Genomic DNA, 16,097 nt, shown 5'->3' on the forward strand with positions numbered 1-16,097 from the left:
CCCGCTGCTGTTACTTGCGTGGGGGGCAGCACTGTTGATGGTGCTCTCCCGTTTTCGCAAAACAGCTGTTGGTTCAGCATTTCAAGTTAAAGAACAATATTCTTTGGAAAGCGAATTAAACATTAATTAAATCCCTTAAATTAAATAATATTTGATTTGGAATTATAAAAGAAAATAATTGCTCAAGACAAAAACAAAACGAAAAATATTTCATTTAATAATTGAATTAATTTATTCAAAAATTGAACACATTGCACTTGGTAAAAAAGCTTATAATTAACTTAAGGCTGCAACAGATTCATCGGAGTATCCTAAAGCTATCGATCTCAAAGTAGTATGTAAAATCATCAGAAATAGAAGGCCGATGCCGCAATTCCATCAACATAAATTGTTCATTGGGCTTAGTATGCAGTTCTTTGGAGTGGCCGATATGGCAGTTTGATAAAGAGTACGACTTAAATTGGCTACCCTATGGATCGATGAAGGAAATCATGATGTAACGCGTGCCATTGGTCACTAGCAGCCCCTCGTGGTAGTGGGTCAGTCGCCCCGGGTGCATCAGCATCCATCCCTTCTTCGTATCGGTCACGGAGCAGTTGTACCGAATGAATCGACAGCCACCGCCCTGATAGTCAATACCCGCCCGGTTCATCGCAATGTTGATGGTGTACGTTGAGGAGTCGTGGTGGGGTCGCAGTGAAGGCTGTTCATCCGGCCGATAACGCACCATGAAGTTCATCAGCGCGCGTGGAGGCTACGAATTAGTGGGAATATCAATACAAATTCCTCTCAAAATGATAATTCTTTGACTCACATTGTGGAAGTAACCCGTGAAGGCGCGCTCCTGCAGCGGACGAACGAACAGTTGGAGAAATTTGAGGTAGAGCCGTTCCAGGCCCACCTGCTTCATGTGGATGTCCCTGGTGGGCACCGCCTCGTATCCGCCCTCCAGCCGATTGTCGCTGTTGCTGCCGTCCGACCAGCCGTTGTGCGCCTCCATGATGGCCACCAAATCGTCGCAGAACGCGTCCGACACGATCTGGAACCAATAGACATCCGGGCACGGCTGCTGTATCTTGTTGCTCTCGTTCAGCTGGAGTGAGTAGTTCGGGTGTATGTACTTCTCCGTCCAGTCGATCTCGTTGCTAAACAACGTATAGAAGTCCGGACGTGTCACCGTCGTGTTGAAGTCATCGGCGTTGACCAAGTGACCGAATATGCGCAGATTGCTGGCGTACATGAAGATACCCTGGACAGAAGAGTGTACACATTAGTATATTAACCAATTGAACACGATGCTCGTTCAAACACTTACCGCATTCCGGAGTGACTCGCACATGGCCATGTCGGGATCGAATTCCTTGTGCTTGAAGGAGATGGCATCGAAGGCGGTTTTCTTCACCAGATATATGCTCGTTACATGGGGCACATTGAACATTCCACTGCAAATGATGGATGAGTTAGTCAAAACAGTTTGAGCGATAAAGTCGAGAGCGGAATGATCTCGATGTCCAGCGGATTTGCAACAATGTTGCGAAAATGGAAAGTGACGTCGCACCGCCGAATGCCCCACCAACTAGATTCACTTAATTCAATAAAAAACGCTCACATTAGAGCGAAGTGGTTGGCGTTCTGTTCGGATGTCGACAGTGCAGTTTGAAAACAACATTCACCGCAGGCGATCGGAATCGGAATCTCGGCTCGACAATAATGCCTCGTGGCATCTGTAATCTTCATCGGATCGTGCTCCTCTGCCTATGCTTTTTGATATTCGGCGATCTCATCTACATAGCCGCCCAAAGTAAGCGATCTAAGCTATATTAATTAAGCTAAACATTTGATTTCTCTACAGGAAGCACTGCGGGAAAGACGGAGCGTCGCAACTACACGGGCAAAAAACCCGTGGTCATCCAGCACCGATCACAGGATGCAGTCAACTATTATGATCATGAAAATGTGAGTGGCTCAAGGATAAATTACATTTGTTTTCAACATGAATACATGTAATAACATTTTGCAGGGCGCCAAGATCATAAAGTCTTCGCATTTCGAATTGGATTACACCCTGGGACGCAAGATCACTTTCTTTTGCATGGCTCAAGGTGAGAGTTAGTTGGAAGAAGTAACCAGATACTAACATTTTTGATATTAGGCAATCCTCGACCGACCATTACCTGGTTTAAGGATGGCGCAGAGCTCTACCAGCACCGATTCTTTCAGGTACACGAATCTCATATAGAAGCGAATATTGTTAAATCCAAAATGGAAATCGATCCAACCACTCAAATGGATGCTGGTAAGTTTATTATTATTTATTTATATTTATTTATTTGACTTAAATGTATATATTATTACCATTCTTTTCAGGTTTCTACGAATGTCAAGCGGACAATATCTACGCCATCGATCGTCGAGGTTTTCGCACGGACTACGTTATGGTTAACTTTTGAGAAAAGCCCACTTTTCACCCATTACGAAACCCTTTTACACAGTAAAGCTGAGATCTAACTATAAACTACAATGCTTTCAATACAATTAAATAAAAATATTTAAAAATACATTTTTGCGTTTCGGTTTATGGAAATTTAAAGTCTATTTCAATCCGACCTTTCTGCTTCCTCGTGTGCATCTATGTGTGTATCTGTGAGTGCCAAAGTACATAGGTGTGTGTGCGCACAAAGCCGACAAATTGACTCAATTACCCAATTCAAGTGATTTTTTTGCATTTATTTTATTAAAATGTGTGAAAGCAAACCAAGCAAACCGAGGCTTTTTCGTTCTAAAGTGTTGAGTGCTCTATAGCCTTCAAAAAGGCACAGTGGAACAAATAAACACTAAGCAGTTCGAAAAAAGGTTTCTTTAAAATAGAAAAACCGTTTTCGAATCAATGTGCTTCTTGCACTATGTAGTATTAAATGTAATCAAAATCAATCCCATTCTATCTACAATATAAAATAGTTATATTATATAGATACTTTTATATGCATATTGGGGAAAATAATTGTATATCACAATCCAGTTCCTTATAACTACTTTCCCTGAAAGCGTGCTATCGTGCCATTGCCACTGTAAACTAGACCGAATCCCAGCAAGACACATGGAAAGGGGTGCCATGGCCTACGATGGTATATCGCGAGCGATATCAGCAAGCGTCCAAATCAAATCTAGCTAGGGAATTGAGTGAAATGTGGAAATGCGGCGATGAGAAATGTGAACCCAGTATAAAAAAGTCCGCGAGCGGCGAATTTCGAGAGCAAACCAAACGGTTTAAATCCGCCGGACAATTGTGGCAAATTAGATGAGCTGAGCAGAGTGGTGCAGCGTCTGGGCGAGTGGATCAGTCACCGATCAAACGAGATTCGCACAGCAACGCCAGCAGCAGCAGCAGCAGCAGAAAAATATAGCGATAGTGATCATCTCCGACAGCAGCATTATCCATTATCCGGAGAGTCATGCAGGTTAAGTGCCTGATCGTCTGCCTCGCTTTGGGGCTATTAATGCTGGCCACGCCCATTTGCGAGGCGCGCCGTGGGCGTGGACGTGGACGAACCAAGTCCAGGGTGCAGATCGGACTGCCAATTACCGGAAAATATCGCGATCCGGAGTCCGATCAGTACTACAACAACAATAACGTGAGTGAAGGGAAAATTTGCTGGAGTTCTATATTAATTATTGCACGTTTTAGGGCGCCAAAATCCTTCAAGCCTCCCACTTCGATCTTGAGTACGTTCTGGGCCACAAGATCGCCTTTTTGTGCGTGGCCAAGGGCAATCCCCGACCACATATCACCTGGTACAAGGACGGAGCGGAGATCTATCAGCACCTCTATATGCACGTCCACGAATGGCGCATCGGCGACGACAAGGTCAAGTCGAAGATCGAGATTGACCCTGCCACACAGATGGACGCTGGACTCTACGAGTGCACCGCCGACAACATGTACTCCATCGATCGGCGCAGTTTTAAGACGGATTTCTCCATTGCCTTCGACTGATCGCAACAAAGCCATTATCAATCTTATTATTTCAATTTTGTTGCACTTGGCAAAACATAAAAAATAAAATTTAAAGGCTTTTTTGTGGAGTATAGCCTAAATTTAAAGATAAATCTTTTATAAAGAAAATCTCGTTTGAAAACTGGAATAAAATACTGTATCTACGAACTAAAGAAAGTTTCCCTACCCTTCAGTTAGCTTGCACTTACATAAGTTCCCGCTTTACAATGTCCACGTAGTCGTGCGACCTGGCATAGTAGCCACCCTCGGAAAGAGCGCCCCAGAAGTTGCTCCACAGCTCCTTGTGCTTGGAGAAAATCGGAGCCACGAATTGCCTGCAAGGATATCAATATAGTTATATGGAGGAAAGGGATTAAGTAGGCCTTGACCTACTTGTTCAGCCTGAGCAGCTCCCGGAGAACCTCGCTGTCGTCGATGTGCGCATCTGCATCCACGAAGAATATATAATCACTCTGGTGGAGTCGAGCCTTGTCACTGGAAAAAAGGAATGAATAAAGCCACAGTTCTTCAATACAAACTTCGATATGATATGCTATGAAATAATTAATCATATCAATTAATTTTAAAATAATTAGTTATGAAACTTACAGGGCCAACTGCCTGCCCTGGCGTTCATCCAACTCGTCAGTGGAGAGAGCAAACTTGGCAGTAGCATACTCTTTGTCATATTTGTTTACAAACGACTTGATGTCATCGTCGTGAAATGCAACATTGCTGTAGATGAGCAAGTGGAGTTTTTTCTTGGGATAGTTTAGGCTCTCGATGCCCTCCAGAAACTGGTCGAAGAAGGGTACGGGTTGCGTGACCATCAGGGCAAGGGAAATCACAGGTAGGTTTGTCTCCTAGAAAATATATTGTATATTTAATATATGCATGTGTATAAGCATATTCAAAATCGCTTACTTCCAAGTCCAATAGATTTTCCTGACACAAAAGGCAGACGCCACTAAAAGTCCTGGCCAAATAATTGCCATATGCATTCAGATCCACTTTGCTAAGTCCATTGCCATGAATGATGGCCGGTGTCGTCATGAAATCCACGTTCTGCAGAACGCCCTGATTGCTCTCGAGATCCACTTTAAGCTTCACATCGTTCTTGGCACCATGTAGGTTTTGGAATAGGCGCGATTGTACGTCCAGCTTTAAGCCCAGCTTGGTGCGTTTGGTCTCGTCGAGGAAGATCTTTGTGAAATACAACTGATCGTCGGCAGTGTCTTCAATTGGATCCTCCAGCAGAGCGAAAACTTGTGGTGCATAACCAATGAAGGCGCCCGAATTGAGGAATCGCGAGGCCTTGCCCTCCACTTCGGGATAGTCATTGGCCAGACTCTTGTCGGGCCAGCAGTATTTCTCTGCGGAGAAGAGTATCTTGGCACCCGCCTCCTTGAATTTCTCAAAGATCTCATCCAGCGTGGTGGTGATAATCACATCGTAGCTAAAAAGTACACCATTATTATTAATAAATCCATTGATTTTTCATTGAATTTCAAACCTGTCTGTGAAGAGTATGATTGTTTCGGGTTCATTTTTATACGGTGCTATAGCTTCGCGCAGAAGATTGAGCTTGAATCCGCCGCCTGGCTTTTGCATATCTCCTCCTTTCCATTCCTCTCCCAAGCCAAGGGTGGTCACCTTTTAGAGATTAAATATTATTTTAAATGATAACCGGTGATCTGATGCGTATCTCTTTATCACTGACACGAAACTGGACTAACAAGCTACCTAAATCTATGCATATTATATAAATCATATACAAGCACCCAAAATTATTACAAAAATCTACAAGAAACCATATCTTTTCCATTAAAGGAAACCAAATCACAAATTTCATTCATTTAGCAACGCTGCGGGATTAAATATCTTGGTTCGCACACTTCTTTAAATACAAAAAAAAAATTTACATATATAGAAATTCAAAGCAAAGGGGGACAGATCAGGTTCAATCCATAAAAAAAGCCGGCTAAGCGAGCTTATCAGCACATTTTGTTGTCGTGCACATATATATTTTTGAACAACAAATTTTCTAAGCCGGCCGACAATACAAAAAGTGTCACCGATAAGCGAAATCTCCCACCGACTTGGTGTAGAAAGTTCTAAGCTATCAATAGACCGGGAACCCAATCCCAATGTATGCACCGAATCTCGAATCTCCTTGGCGTACGTGATTTCAACATGTGTGCACTATATGTTGACTACATGTTGTCGTTGCCCCACAATGTCCAGCACCCAATCTTGGTGTTCCACATCAGAAAATCGGACGCCAACGCCGGATGCTCGGGTAGCGGCAAACCGGCACAGATATATAGCTACTATACTATATGCTAACCAGACATTTTAATAATACAATGTTGCCTAAGTGTGCCAAGCCGCCGGGCAAGTCTTGAATCTTCTAAGACAATACAAGCATACTCACATATCGCCCAGTTCTTATCTATCATAAATGTTATGTTCTAGCTTATATACCAGTTTTTATGGAAATTCGATTGTCCAAGTGTCGTCAAATTAGGAATTCATCAATAAAAACAATCTAAACTCATTTGCATATGAAGAGTTGTTCGCAGATGTTCTATTAAACATACAAGTTTGCCAATAGTATATGCATAACTGTATTTAATGTTCTCTAATTTTTAACCCAGATGGTGGCATGTTTTTCTTGATGAACTGTCAAGTTTATATGTTCTAACCGCTTTATAATTCTTTTTCCAACATCAAACCACAATATCTATATATAGCAGATCGTCGATTTTAGATAGCCAGTGTGAAACAATTTCTTGTCTCCACTTTAAAATGCTCTAATTAATACGAATCCTACTTTTAATACGGGTCTCACCTCAATATCGTAGACGCGTGCGGATCGAATATATCTAGTATAGCCATCGGTGGGTTCAGTGGCCACAGTGAACACTTTGATTTTGTCTGTAAATTAATATAAAGTTATATATATATATGTATGAATCAATAGTAATCAATCACTTTTTGATTATTTTTAATTAAATTAAGTTAACTTAAATTTAATAGTTTCTAATATGGCTCGTTGAACTTGCGTAAGCTCTACTGTATTCTAGTTTTGGGTTCTAATACAACAATAGAATATAATAATAATAACAATAGAATACAACAAAATTGTATTGTATTGTCTGAAAGTCATTAAATTATAACGACTAAATGTTAGACAACAAGTTGAGCTTGTTTAAAGCAGTTTAATTTCTGAATGTGTAAACGAATTTGCTGTTTGAGAACCATTTTGTATCTTTCATCTCTGATGCAGATGCATCTGAACACTTGAAGCTGCATCTGTGCTCCGTGTCCGAGCAATTCCAGAAGTAAACGACCGCAGCATCAAAGCGAAACGAAAACAAAAGCAAATTAAAAGGCGGGGAGAGATGTGTGGGATGGTGGGATAGATCATAAACAAATTCTCTGAGATATATACTGCACATACACAGAAAAAAGAAAGGGGAAACTACATTGAAATAGGCATTTCAATTGCACACTTTTTATGTTTTGAGCAAGAAAAGGATGTTCTAGTTTCTTATCAAGAATGATAAGAAAAATCATCGCATAATATCCCTTTTTATCTCTGTGCTTATTACGGCAGTGGAATGCACTTAAGATCGGAAAATATGAAAACATGAATGCAATATAATTTTCTATGGCTGCTGATGAACGCATTCTAGTTAGAAATTAAAAACAAACCATTCCAATTGGACTCGGCGTCTCCTTGCGACGTCACGGCCAGCAGCAACAACAACAAGGCGCTTTGTTGTATTCTCATGATGCTGGATAACTAGCTCTCGCTCTCTCTCTCTCTCACTCGCACACACAGTGAGAAGCACTCGCTATCGGTGGTTAAAAATTGTTGTAGAGAACAGTACGTTATACTAGTTGCACTTTCTTGTAATAAATGCTAAGAAAATCAAAACACTTTCCGCTCCACAAAATATCGGGAGTCCCACCCGCAAGAAACTCAGAAACGCGAATAACAAATGTGTGGCCGCGGCTGAGCCGTTAGAAAATATCGCCTGAAAAAAAGAGCCTAAAAAATCCATCAATCCCAAAGTCAGCTGTTGCGAAATAGGGCTTTCACACTGCTTTTTTTTTATTAAATGTTTTTAGACTAAATAAAAAATAAAGTTAAAAGGTTATTTTATAAGTTATTTAAATATTGATAAGAAAAGTTAAAAAAAAGTACTTCACACCAAAATTTTAATGTCTGCTGGTGTGAAATATTGCTTCCAGAATGTTTTTGTATCAGATTTTTGTATACTAAATAAAATATATAAATGTAGTTTCATTTTGTTAGTAATCTTAGTTTAGTTTAAAAGCAACAAAAATCGCATATTAAAAAATATCCCATACTTTCTAACCCAATCTAAATGGAAAATAGACCCTTATCTTCGCCGAACCACTTTAAATTTATTTAGGAAAATATTCAGCGCGTACTGTTTTTAAATGTGGGTGTTTCTAGGGTGAGTTCACATAACATAATGCAGTATGTGGCGTGTGTGTCTATGTACAATTAACTGGGCTAAAGAAACAAAAACGCGTGTCCGTTCGGTCTGCTCGCTTCGCCATCGCACCATATAAATTGAGCACATATATTGTGTATGTATATATTGTCTCATTGAACAGGTCGTATCAAAAATAAATGGCAGAACCCAAAACGAACTCAAACCGATCAAAATATTCGAAATCTTCGTCCCAGAGAGGTGGTGGTATCAGTTCCAGATGACAGACTTGCACTCGCAGTTTGGACCATAGTCTACAGCATGCCGAAGCCCTTCGAGTAGTTGATGGCTTTCATCAGGCGCTCCTCCAGCTTCTCGCGGCTGCTGTACTCGGGCAGGAGCAGCACGTTGAAGCAGGTGTGCGATGTGGGCAGCCGGTCGCTATCCGGACCGTGACGCGTGATTAGCAGACGCAGGCATTTCAGGCCGCCAACCGGAACACGCGCCGATCCCGTCGTGAACTCGAGCAGCTTGTGCTTGTCCTCGCTGGGCATCGCATGCACTATGCTCCAGAAGTCCTGGATGTACTGGCTCTTCTCCGTGTAGCCGCCCTCGTACACAGTGGAGTTTTCCAGTTCCACAAAGTCGAATTCCTGCCGAAGGTTTCAGAGTTCAACAATCGAATGTATTTCCTAAATTGAATATAGCTAGCTACTCACCCGACTGCCGCAGACCAGCATCTCGATCTCCTCTGGCCGGAAGAGCAGCTTCAGTGGCGATTCGTCCGTGACCATTTCGAAGCCCTTGCGGAAGGCATTGAACTGCTGCTCGATATTCGTGTTGAGCAGGAAGTCACTGTACAAGTTGACAAACAGCTCCTTGTTGTGCTGCCCCACCAGTACATCCTGGCCGTTCGGCACCAGTTCGTGCTCTACCACATCACCGAAAACATCGCTGTAGCTGATCTTGAAGGTCTGTTCGAATACCTCCTCCATATCCTGGCCCTGGTAGTCCAGCATGGACTTCAGATTCTTGTACAGCGTCGGACTCCAGTCGCTGAGGTCGGCGAACGTGCCGCGATAGCCTATCAACTTGCGGTAGACCACCATGGGGAAGTTTACGGCCAGGGTGACGTTGTTATAGATCGCGAGGCCAATAATTATACCAATCAGAGTGAACTGGGCTCCGTTCTCAAATGGTGTGGCATTGAACCTGCATATGGATATATATATAGTTCAACTGAACAGACTTATCCCAATCGAATACCCACCACATATTGTTGGTCTCCTCCTGCTGTATAAACATTCCAAAAGCCGGGTTGAATATCTCCTCCACGATTAGCTGGAAGAACTCTTTGGATACGCCGCCTTCATCGATCCCCTGCTCGCCGACAAACTCCACCACCAACTGCTTCTTGAGATCCTTCGGATTGCTCATGGCCACCATTTCCAGCTAGGGAATTAAACGTATATTAATGACACCTGTTAACTAGGACACTAAAAAACCATTTGTACACACCCCAATGAGCGCGTCGTTGATGAGCTGGTCCCTTCGCACCGTCAGCTTAAGATCCGGCCGAGGAGTATCTTCCTGTCCTACCTGACCCATATTGTTAAGGATGGAGTGAAGGGAGGAGTAGCGCTCGCTATACATCCTCATTCGGCTGTCATAGTACAAGGCATCCACTTTGGTTGACGGCGTGAGGATAAAGGCATACAGCATAAACGAAAAGTAGTTTGCGTGGCCGGAACCAATCTCGCTCTCCATGGCTAACGTCTTGTAGGACAGGTAGTCGTGATGCATCTGAATGTTTTCACTGAGCGCCTCGTTGTAGAACTCCTCAAGTGGTATCAGTGGTTTTCGGCAATCGATTGACGACACCTGCAGCTCCTTCTCAAACTGATCCTCGGCGAATTTGGGCATGTGCGGCTCCAACAAAGAGTTGTAGGCGAATAGGTCGTCCTCCACTACTGCGCTGCCAGATGCGGTCGCCGCTTCCGTTCGATCCTCCAGCGGCACCCGACACGACGGTCGTTCCAGCTCGCTAGCCAGAATGTTCGCGTAGAAGACAATCTAGCACATTGAAGTTAAGCAAAATGCATTACAAGCCATATTGCATAATAAACCCCACAATTACCTTCAAAACTTTGGTGACACTGATTATGGATTCGTTCTCGCGCATGGATTCCTCGTCCAAAAGCACCTGTAGAGTAATTTGCTGCTGGCAGGCTGCGATCAACGAATGCAGCTGATCTGAGCAATGAGCCGCCCAGATCCTGGCCAGGCGCGCCTGTGCCGGCACTGGCATGGCCGACGCCGCATGACACAACTTTGGCAGCACCCTGTCCAGATAGTCCATGTCTACCACACTGTTCTTGGCTAAAGGGAAATGAGAAAAGCTGTAACTTGAAGCACTCCAGGCATACAATTGAAAAACTCACTATTCGTGGCTAGATCAAAGCAGATGACCAGACAATGAATGACATTTTCCCAATCCGTACGCATGTAGATCACCCAGTCAGACAGCTGAATAACGCTGCTGGTAAGCTTCTCCGTGATAGCTCGTATTTGACAGCCAAAAAGGAGACGCTGCACTCGTCGCAAACCGGGCAGATCCACCAGCGTGTCGCTGCATTGGGATGAGTACACATCATCGTCCTCTTCTTCGACTTCTGCAGAAGCAGTGGCGTTAGCCGCCGATTCTGATTCTTCGTCCACCTGTTGTGTACTGTCTTCGTCCTTATCGTGTTCCCCTTCCAAAGTTCGTAGCTGCTCCTTGTTTAAAGCCCCCGATGAATTGGCCAGCAGCTCCTGGAGACTACTAGAAGCCGCTGGTTCTGCGCTGCGAATGAAGCTCTTGCCCAGTCTATCCACGCTGGAGAACACGACGCCGATTGCGTGGCAAATCCTGTCGTAACTGTCAGCCGCCCTACATTCCTCATAGAGTGCTATCAGACTGTTGGCATCCAAGCTGTGAACTGGCGCCAGGGTGGGTGTACAAGGTTCAGAGTCGCCGGAGGAGTGTTCAGCGCCGGCGATATCCAGTGGCGGCACACTCTGGGCTAGATACGGACTGGATACGGGCACTACAACGGCAGCTGGCGTAGACTGCGATTGTCTGCTGGTTGTCGTGGTGGTGCTGGCTGAGGTAATTGTGCTTGTCGAGCTGCCGCTGCTACTGCTGCTGCTGTCGTTCGGCGAAAGCATGTCCACATCCTGGGGGCTAAAATGGGGAAAAGTTGACTCTTTACTACTTTACTTTCTTCCATTTGTTAAAAGAACTCTTACCTGCTGGTCTCCGCCTCGCAGAGCTGTGCATCCTGTGAAAAGAGCTGCAGAGCTCGGGCGGCCACCTCGTTGGGCGTCATGGGCGCCACCTTGCCGCTGGAGGCGCAATTGGCATTGCTACAGTTGGCGTTACCACAGCCTGATTGTAGTTGGTGGAAGTATCGCTTGATTAGGCTGCGCACCGCCGAACGCTTCATTTCGGGCGTGGCTCGCCCGCCCACCGCTCCAGCTGCAGATCCTGATGCACTGAGGGAGGTTCAAACCAAATCTGATTTAATACGCCACAACTTAAGTAGTTGAAATTATTCACCTGGAAACACCTGGCAGATGCTGATCATCCTCGCGACCCCCGCCTCCGTTCATCTTCGCTGAAATCTGCGCACTTTACGCCTCCACCGCCGCCGCCCCTTTCTTTGTTTGCCGAAAGTGATTCTGCTCCACTCTCAAAACGTAAAGGGTGCAAAAAAAAAATCGATGTTGATGTCCCTTTTCTGTGTCGCGGCTACCCAAAATTCTTATGCTGCAGCTGCTCAGCCGCTGCCGTTGTCTCTGTTGCCCGCTCGTCGAGCGCTGAACGCCGACTTTCTTGCAGTCTGATAGCAATACTATCAAGCTCGGTAATTCGTCAACGTTTTGACAATTTTGACTCTAATAGCGTAAGTGTTTATGAATGAAGCAGGCAGCAACGAATATTGAAAATCATTCTAAACGATGTGCTATCGATAAGCTGGTGATATCGACAGCACACCGATAGGCACATTCATCATCGGACAGTAATGTAAGGCACTGTCGATAGACGCCCGTTGGATGTTTGCAATTTTAAACGTGATTGTGAAATTGCAAGGGATATTATGACTAATACTAATAATAATCGAACTATCGAAAAACTGTTTGCTCGCCAGTGCTGTGAAACACCGGCGGTCTTATCAGCTGTCGACGTATGAAACCAATAACACCGTGTCCGTGTTATCGGACCTATCGTTCCTCTCTCAAAAAAAAAAAGAAAAATAATACGCAGGAAGAAAATACTGGATTCCGTAGCCGGACCGAATGCAATGAGTTAGTCCGACCAGCCGGAGAACCCAATCCGAGTCCCAAGATGACGGAGCAAGAGGATTTGGCCGCCAGCGGAGGTGGCAATGCGACCACTGGCTCTGGAACCAATTGCCAAAACCAACTGCAGCAATGTGTGCGTGGGAATGTCACCTGGGAACTGCTGCCCGTGCATCTGCGATCGGTTCTGCACAACAATCAGCGTGACTACGAGAAGTTCGTCTTTAACTATAGTCTAAAGAATCAGCTGAGGTTCCGGGGCAACCTGGCCGCCAAGGTGTTTCGCCGGGAGCAGCGCTACTACGAGCTGTTGATACAGAAGAGCATCAATGGATTGGGCGCATTTCCCTACCACCTGGCCGATATCGTCACCAAGGGCCTGAGGGTGACGCCCTTCAACTACTATCTGGATGTGTTGGGTCAGCTTTTGCGAAGCGACAAAAGCTACGATACTTTGCCCAACTTTACGGCAGCCGACTGTCTGCGTGTCTTGGGCATTGGCCGCAACGAGTACCTGGCCCTTATAAGCGATCTGAAAACCCACACACCGCGCTCCTTGATCTTCGGGTCGCGGCCCAATCCGCTGGACTTCCTGCCGCGCTTTCCGGTGCGCATACACATCGAGCCCTGGTGGCGACTGGACATTGGCTATGTCCTGGAAGCGGATATTCGCTATTTGTCGCCCGCTGAAAGAGGCCTGCTCGATGACTTGATTGACTTTGGTGCCCAGCCGGCTGGAAAATGCGATCACGAGGTGGTGCACAGCCTATACCGGAAGGGTTTGATCTACTTGGATGTGCCCATTAGCGGGGAGGACAGGATATCCATTCCGCCGCTGCGCAACTTTGTGATGAATCGCGTGAGCGGGGACTACTTCGAGAATCTGCTGTACAAGATCTTCGTTAGCGCGGATGAGCACATGACCATTGCCGAGTTGGCACAGATGCTGCAACTGGAATTGGATAGCGTTAAGCAGGCCATATCGTTTATCTGTCGTCTGGGTTTCGCTCATCGCAAAGAAGACCTCGTCAATCAGACGAATCATTCCAGCTGGGAGGGATACAACCAGCAGCAAGCGCCAGATACGCCGCAGATCACACCGCTGAACTACAATTTGCATACCAGTAGCAGCTTCGAATTCGACCAGAGTCCCAAATCGCCAAAGACACACAAGGAAAGGGAGAAGGACAAGGATAAGGACAGCAGTTCCATAGGCTACCTCTCCTCGGACGGCAACACGAGCGACTTTAGCTTTGCCAACCTGAATACGACACCCCAGGAGAGGGTGAACAACAGCGATGAGCAGGAACTGAGCTCGGAGCTGGAGCAAGAGGATCTGTCTGCCCCAAAGCAGGCTGCACCATCGGCTGCGATATCAGCCGCGGTCTTGCCAAAAAGCGGTAAGAGGGTGGGCTTCCTCTTCGACTCCACGCTCACCGCTTTTCTAATGATGGGCAACCTGTCGCCCGGCTTGAAGAATCACGCTGTGACCATGTTCGAGGTGGGCAAGCTGTGCGAGGAGAGCCTGGACAGTTTTCTGGCTGAACTGGAGCAAGTTTCGCTGCTGGATGCGGAGGGCGAAGGCGACGTGTCGCGCTATTTCGCCCACGCGGTCATTCTGCGTTCTACCATTTGCTCACTGCGACATTTGCTGCCGGGCGGTTTGGATCTGCTGCGACTGGAGTGCCTAGAGGGCTTGGATCAGCAGACAAGAGATCGCGTTCTGGAGAAGAAGTACAAGTTTATAATAGCCGCTTCGCCGCTGACGGCGTCGCTCAGCCATACATTTAGCATTCCCTACTTCGGCCAATTCCTGCGCAGCTCCGATGTGGCGCCCATGTGGAGCAAGCTATTCTACAATCATATCACAGGTAATCTTCTTAATAATGTTACCCCACTAGTTATTCTCTAAATACCTATTTATTCAGGCTATGGACCGCCCAGTTTGCTACTCTGCCGAGGAACTGTGTTGAAGACCTTGCCGCGCTTGTTCCTGGGCTATGGCAAACTGCTGGTGAACATCCTGCACTCAGATGCGTATGTGCTTAATTCCGAGAATTTCCGCAACCTGAACTATCAGCTCAAGAACGGCTGTGTGCTGCTCCAAGGCTACGGCATCCGCACAGCCGGCGCGCTCCACTACGAATCATTTCCGTTCCAAGCGGCAGACACACGCCAAGCGAAGTGGGCTGCCCATCGGGCCGTACACAAACTGTCCAGCCTTTTGGACCTGCGCCAGCAGTGCGGCTACATAACATTCCTGAACACTGGAGTGCCGGATCTCGGTTGCGAGGACTACGAACTGCAGGTGCGACTGAAGCCGGCGCAGCGTCAGAAACGAACCTCAATTGCAGCGCCCAGCAAACCGAACCATGTGCCAACGAACGAGGTGACAAGCTTTCAATTGAAGAGTCCGGATGAGAACCACTTTGCGGCCACGCCGGAACACGGTCCTGCGAATGAGTTCACTGCTCCGGATTGCAGCCAAGTGCTGGCCAGCGAACTGGCCAAGTGCAGCAGTCGCGCCGATCTGGTGTCGCAGAGTTCCGTGGAGATCGAGGAGATTTCACCGTCGGTGGTGCAGGAGGAGGACGCCACTGAGGAGTGGACCCTGCTGGACGTTAATTTTGGCGTACCCCTATTCGATGTCGATACCAATACGAGAATTTGCGAGCATCTGGTCCAGGGACTCTGCAGCGATGCTAATTTGGAGGCATTGCCCGCGGCAGCCAGCCAGGCACAAGTTCTCTTTCTGGATTTCGTGCAGCAGTGCTTGTACTTCGAGGACGATCCGGCCAGGCAGTCGGTGCAGGCAGCACGGCCACTGCCTCATCCCAGAATCAATCTGGCATTCGAGAATGGACACGTGTGCCATTGGAATGGTCGCTGAGCAGCGTACGCCTCAATGCATTCCCCAAGTATTCCGTTTACTTTCCCAGTTACTTATCAGTTTGTGTACAGTTGGCGGACCGATTTAATGGCAAACAGATTTATATTTATATATACGTATATATATCCGCTAACGCATTCACATAAGCTAACCAACCATCGGCCAAGTAAGTCAGCATCACAGTCTGAAAGTTTGCGTTCGTTTTTTTATTAGTTTTGTAAGCTCCCAGGGGAGACAGAAAGATAAAGATTGGCTTTGTGCCCTCCAACAATATACACATATTAATGTATGTCTGAATAAATGCAATTTTAAAACTTATTTCTACTATTGTTTGTTAATACTTGTCGAGATCTTATCTTTTGATAATTGTGAGTTATCAAAAGAAGGGTATGGTCTTGATAAA

At 45.8% G+C, this 16,097-nt stretch overlaps 5 protein-coding genes across 5 annotated transcripts; 3 read left to right on the forward strand and 2 right to left on the reverse strand.

The window, feature by feature from the left end:
* Positions 1–208: 208 nt before the first annotated feature.
* Positions 209–8,029, reverse strand: LOC6737639 (procollagen-lysine,2-oxoglutarate 5-dioxygenase). The gene is made up of 10 exons (XM_002084435.4): positions 7,712–8,029; positions 6,846–6,931; positions 5,508–5,647; positions 4,919–5,450; positions 4,604–4,857; positions 4,388–4,489; positions 4,204–4,329; positions 1,316–1,442; positions 815–1,249; positions 209–754 (listed from the first exon to the last, which is right to left on the reverse strand). The coding sequence occupies exons 1-10, from the start codon at positions 7,788–7,790 to the stop codon at positions 470–472; spliced, it is 2,166 nt and encodes a 721-aa protein (XP_002084471.1). The 5' UTR covers positions 7,791–8,029; the 3' UTR covers positions 209–469.
* LOC6737640 (immunoglobulin domain-containing protein oig-4) lies at positions 1,639–2,558 on the forward strand. Its single transcript, XM_002084436.3, has 5 exons — positions 1,639–1,801; positions 1,853–1,956; positions 2,021–2,102; positions 2,153–2,296; positions 2,368–2,558. The coding sequence occupies exons 1-5, from the start codon at positions 1,711–1,713 to the stop codon at positions 2,448–2,450; spliced, it is 504 nt and encodes a 167-aa protein (XP_002084472.1). The 5' UTR covers positions 1,639–1,710; the 3' UTR covers positions 2,451–2,558.
* Positions 3,327–4,167, forward strand: LOC6737641 (immunoglobulin domain-containing protein oig-4). The gene is made up of 2 exons (XM_002084437.4): positions 3,327–3,632; positions 3,686–4,167. The coding sequence occupies exons 1-2, from the start codon at positions 3,453–3,455 to the stop codon at positions 3,992–3,994; spliced, it is 489 nt and encodes a 162-aa protein (XP_002084473.1). The 5' UTR covers positions 3,327–3,452; the 3' UTR covers positions 3,995–4,167.
* Positions 8,030–8,411: 382 nt separating the features above from the next.
* LOC6737642 (ubiquitin-protein ligase E3A) lies at positions 8,412–12,506 on the reverse strand. The gene is made up of 8 exons (XM_002084438.4): positions 12,062–12,506; positions 11,752–11,997; positions 10,905–11,686; positions 10,601–10,842; positions 9,982–10,536; positions 9,734–9,915; positions 9,183–9,675; positions 8,412–9,116 (listed from the first exon to the last, which is right to left on the reverse strand). Exons 1-8 carry the CDS (start codon positions 12,112–12,114, stop codon positions 8,778–8,780), a joined length of 2,892 nt encoding a protein of 963 aa, XP_002084474.1. The 5' UTR covers positions 12,115–12,506; the 3' UTR covers positions 8,412–8,777.
* Positions 12,507–12,681: 175 nt separating this feature from the next.
* On the forward strand, positions 12,682–16,012 carry LOC6737643 (protein FAM91A1). The gene is made up of 2 exons (XM_016171301.3): positions 12,682–14,675; positions 14,733–16,012. Exons 1-2 carry the CDS (start codon positions 12,692–12,694, stop codon positions 15,692–15,694), a joined length of 2,946 nt encoding a protein of 981 aa, XP_016031410.2. The 5' UTR covers positions 12,682–12,691; the 3' UTR covers positions 15,695–16,012.
* The last annotated feature ends 85 nt before the right edge of the window (positions 16,013–16,097 follow it).

Source organism: Drosophila simulans, chromosome 3L, assembly GCF_016746395.2.
Source record: "Drosophila simulans strain w501 chromosome 3L, Prin_Dsim_3.1, whole genome shotgun sequence".
Lineage (NCBI taxonomy): Eukaryota > Metazoa > Arthropoda > Insecta > Diptera > Drosophilidae > Drosophila > Drosophila simulans.

Coding starts and splice junctions, on each gene's coding strand:
- LOC6737642 (XM_002084438.4), bottom strand. CDS start 12,114: ATGAACGGAGGCGGGGGTCGCGAGGATGATCAGCATCTGCCAGGTGTT. Junction 11,998..12,061: donor CATCTGCCAGGTGTTTCCAG/GTGAATAATTTC, acceptor AACCTCCCTCAG/TGCATCAGGATCTGCAGCTG. Junction 9,117..9,182: donor TGCTGGTCTGCGGCAGTCGG/GTGAGTAGCTAG, acceptor AACCTTCGGCAG/GAATTCGACTTTGTGGAACT.
- LOC6737639 (XM_002084435.4), bottom strand. CDS start 7,790: ATGAGAATACAACAAAGCGCCTTGTTGTTGTTGCTGCTGGCCGTGACG. Junction 5,648..6,845: donor CACGCGTCTACGATATTGAG/GTGAGACCCGTA, acceptor AATCTCTAAAAG/GTGACCACCCTTGGCTTGGG. Junction 4,490..4,603: donor CAGGGCAGGCAGTTGGCCCT/GTAAGTTTCATA, acceptor CCTTTTTTCCAG/TGACAAGGCTCGACTCCACC.
- LOC6737643 (XM_016171301.3), top strand. CDS start 12,692: ATGAAACCAATAACACCGTGTCCGTGTTATCGGACCTATCGTTCCTCT. Junction 14,676..14,732: donor ATTCTACAATCATATCACAG/GTAATCTTCTTA, acceptor CTATTTATTCAG/GCTATGGACCGCCCAGTTTG.
- LOC6737640 (XM_002084436.3), top strand. CDS start 1,711: ATGCCTCGTGGCATCTGTAATCTTCATCGGATCGTGCTCCTCTGCCTA. Junction 1,957..2,020: donor ACTATTATGATCATGAAAAT/GTGAGTGGCTCA, acceptor AACATTTTGCAG/GGCGCCAAGATCATAAAGTC. Junction 2,297..2,367: donor AACCACTCAAATGGATGCTG/GTAAGTTTATTA, acceptor CATTCTTTTCAG/GTTTCTACGAATGTCAAGCG.
- LOC6737641 (XM_002084437.4), top strand. CDS start 3,453: ATGCAGGTTAAGTGCCTGATCGTCTGCCTCGCTTTGGGGCTATTAATG. Junction 3,633..3,685: donor AGTACTACAACAACAATAAC/GTGAGTGAAGGG, acceptor TGCACGTTTTAG/GGCGCCAAAATCCTTCAAGC.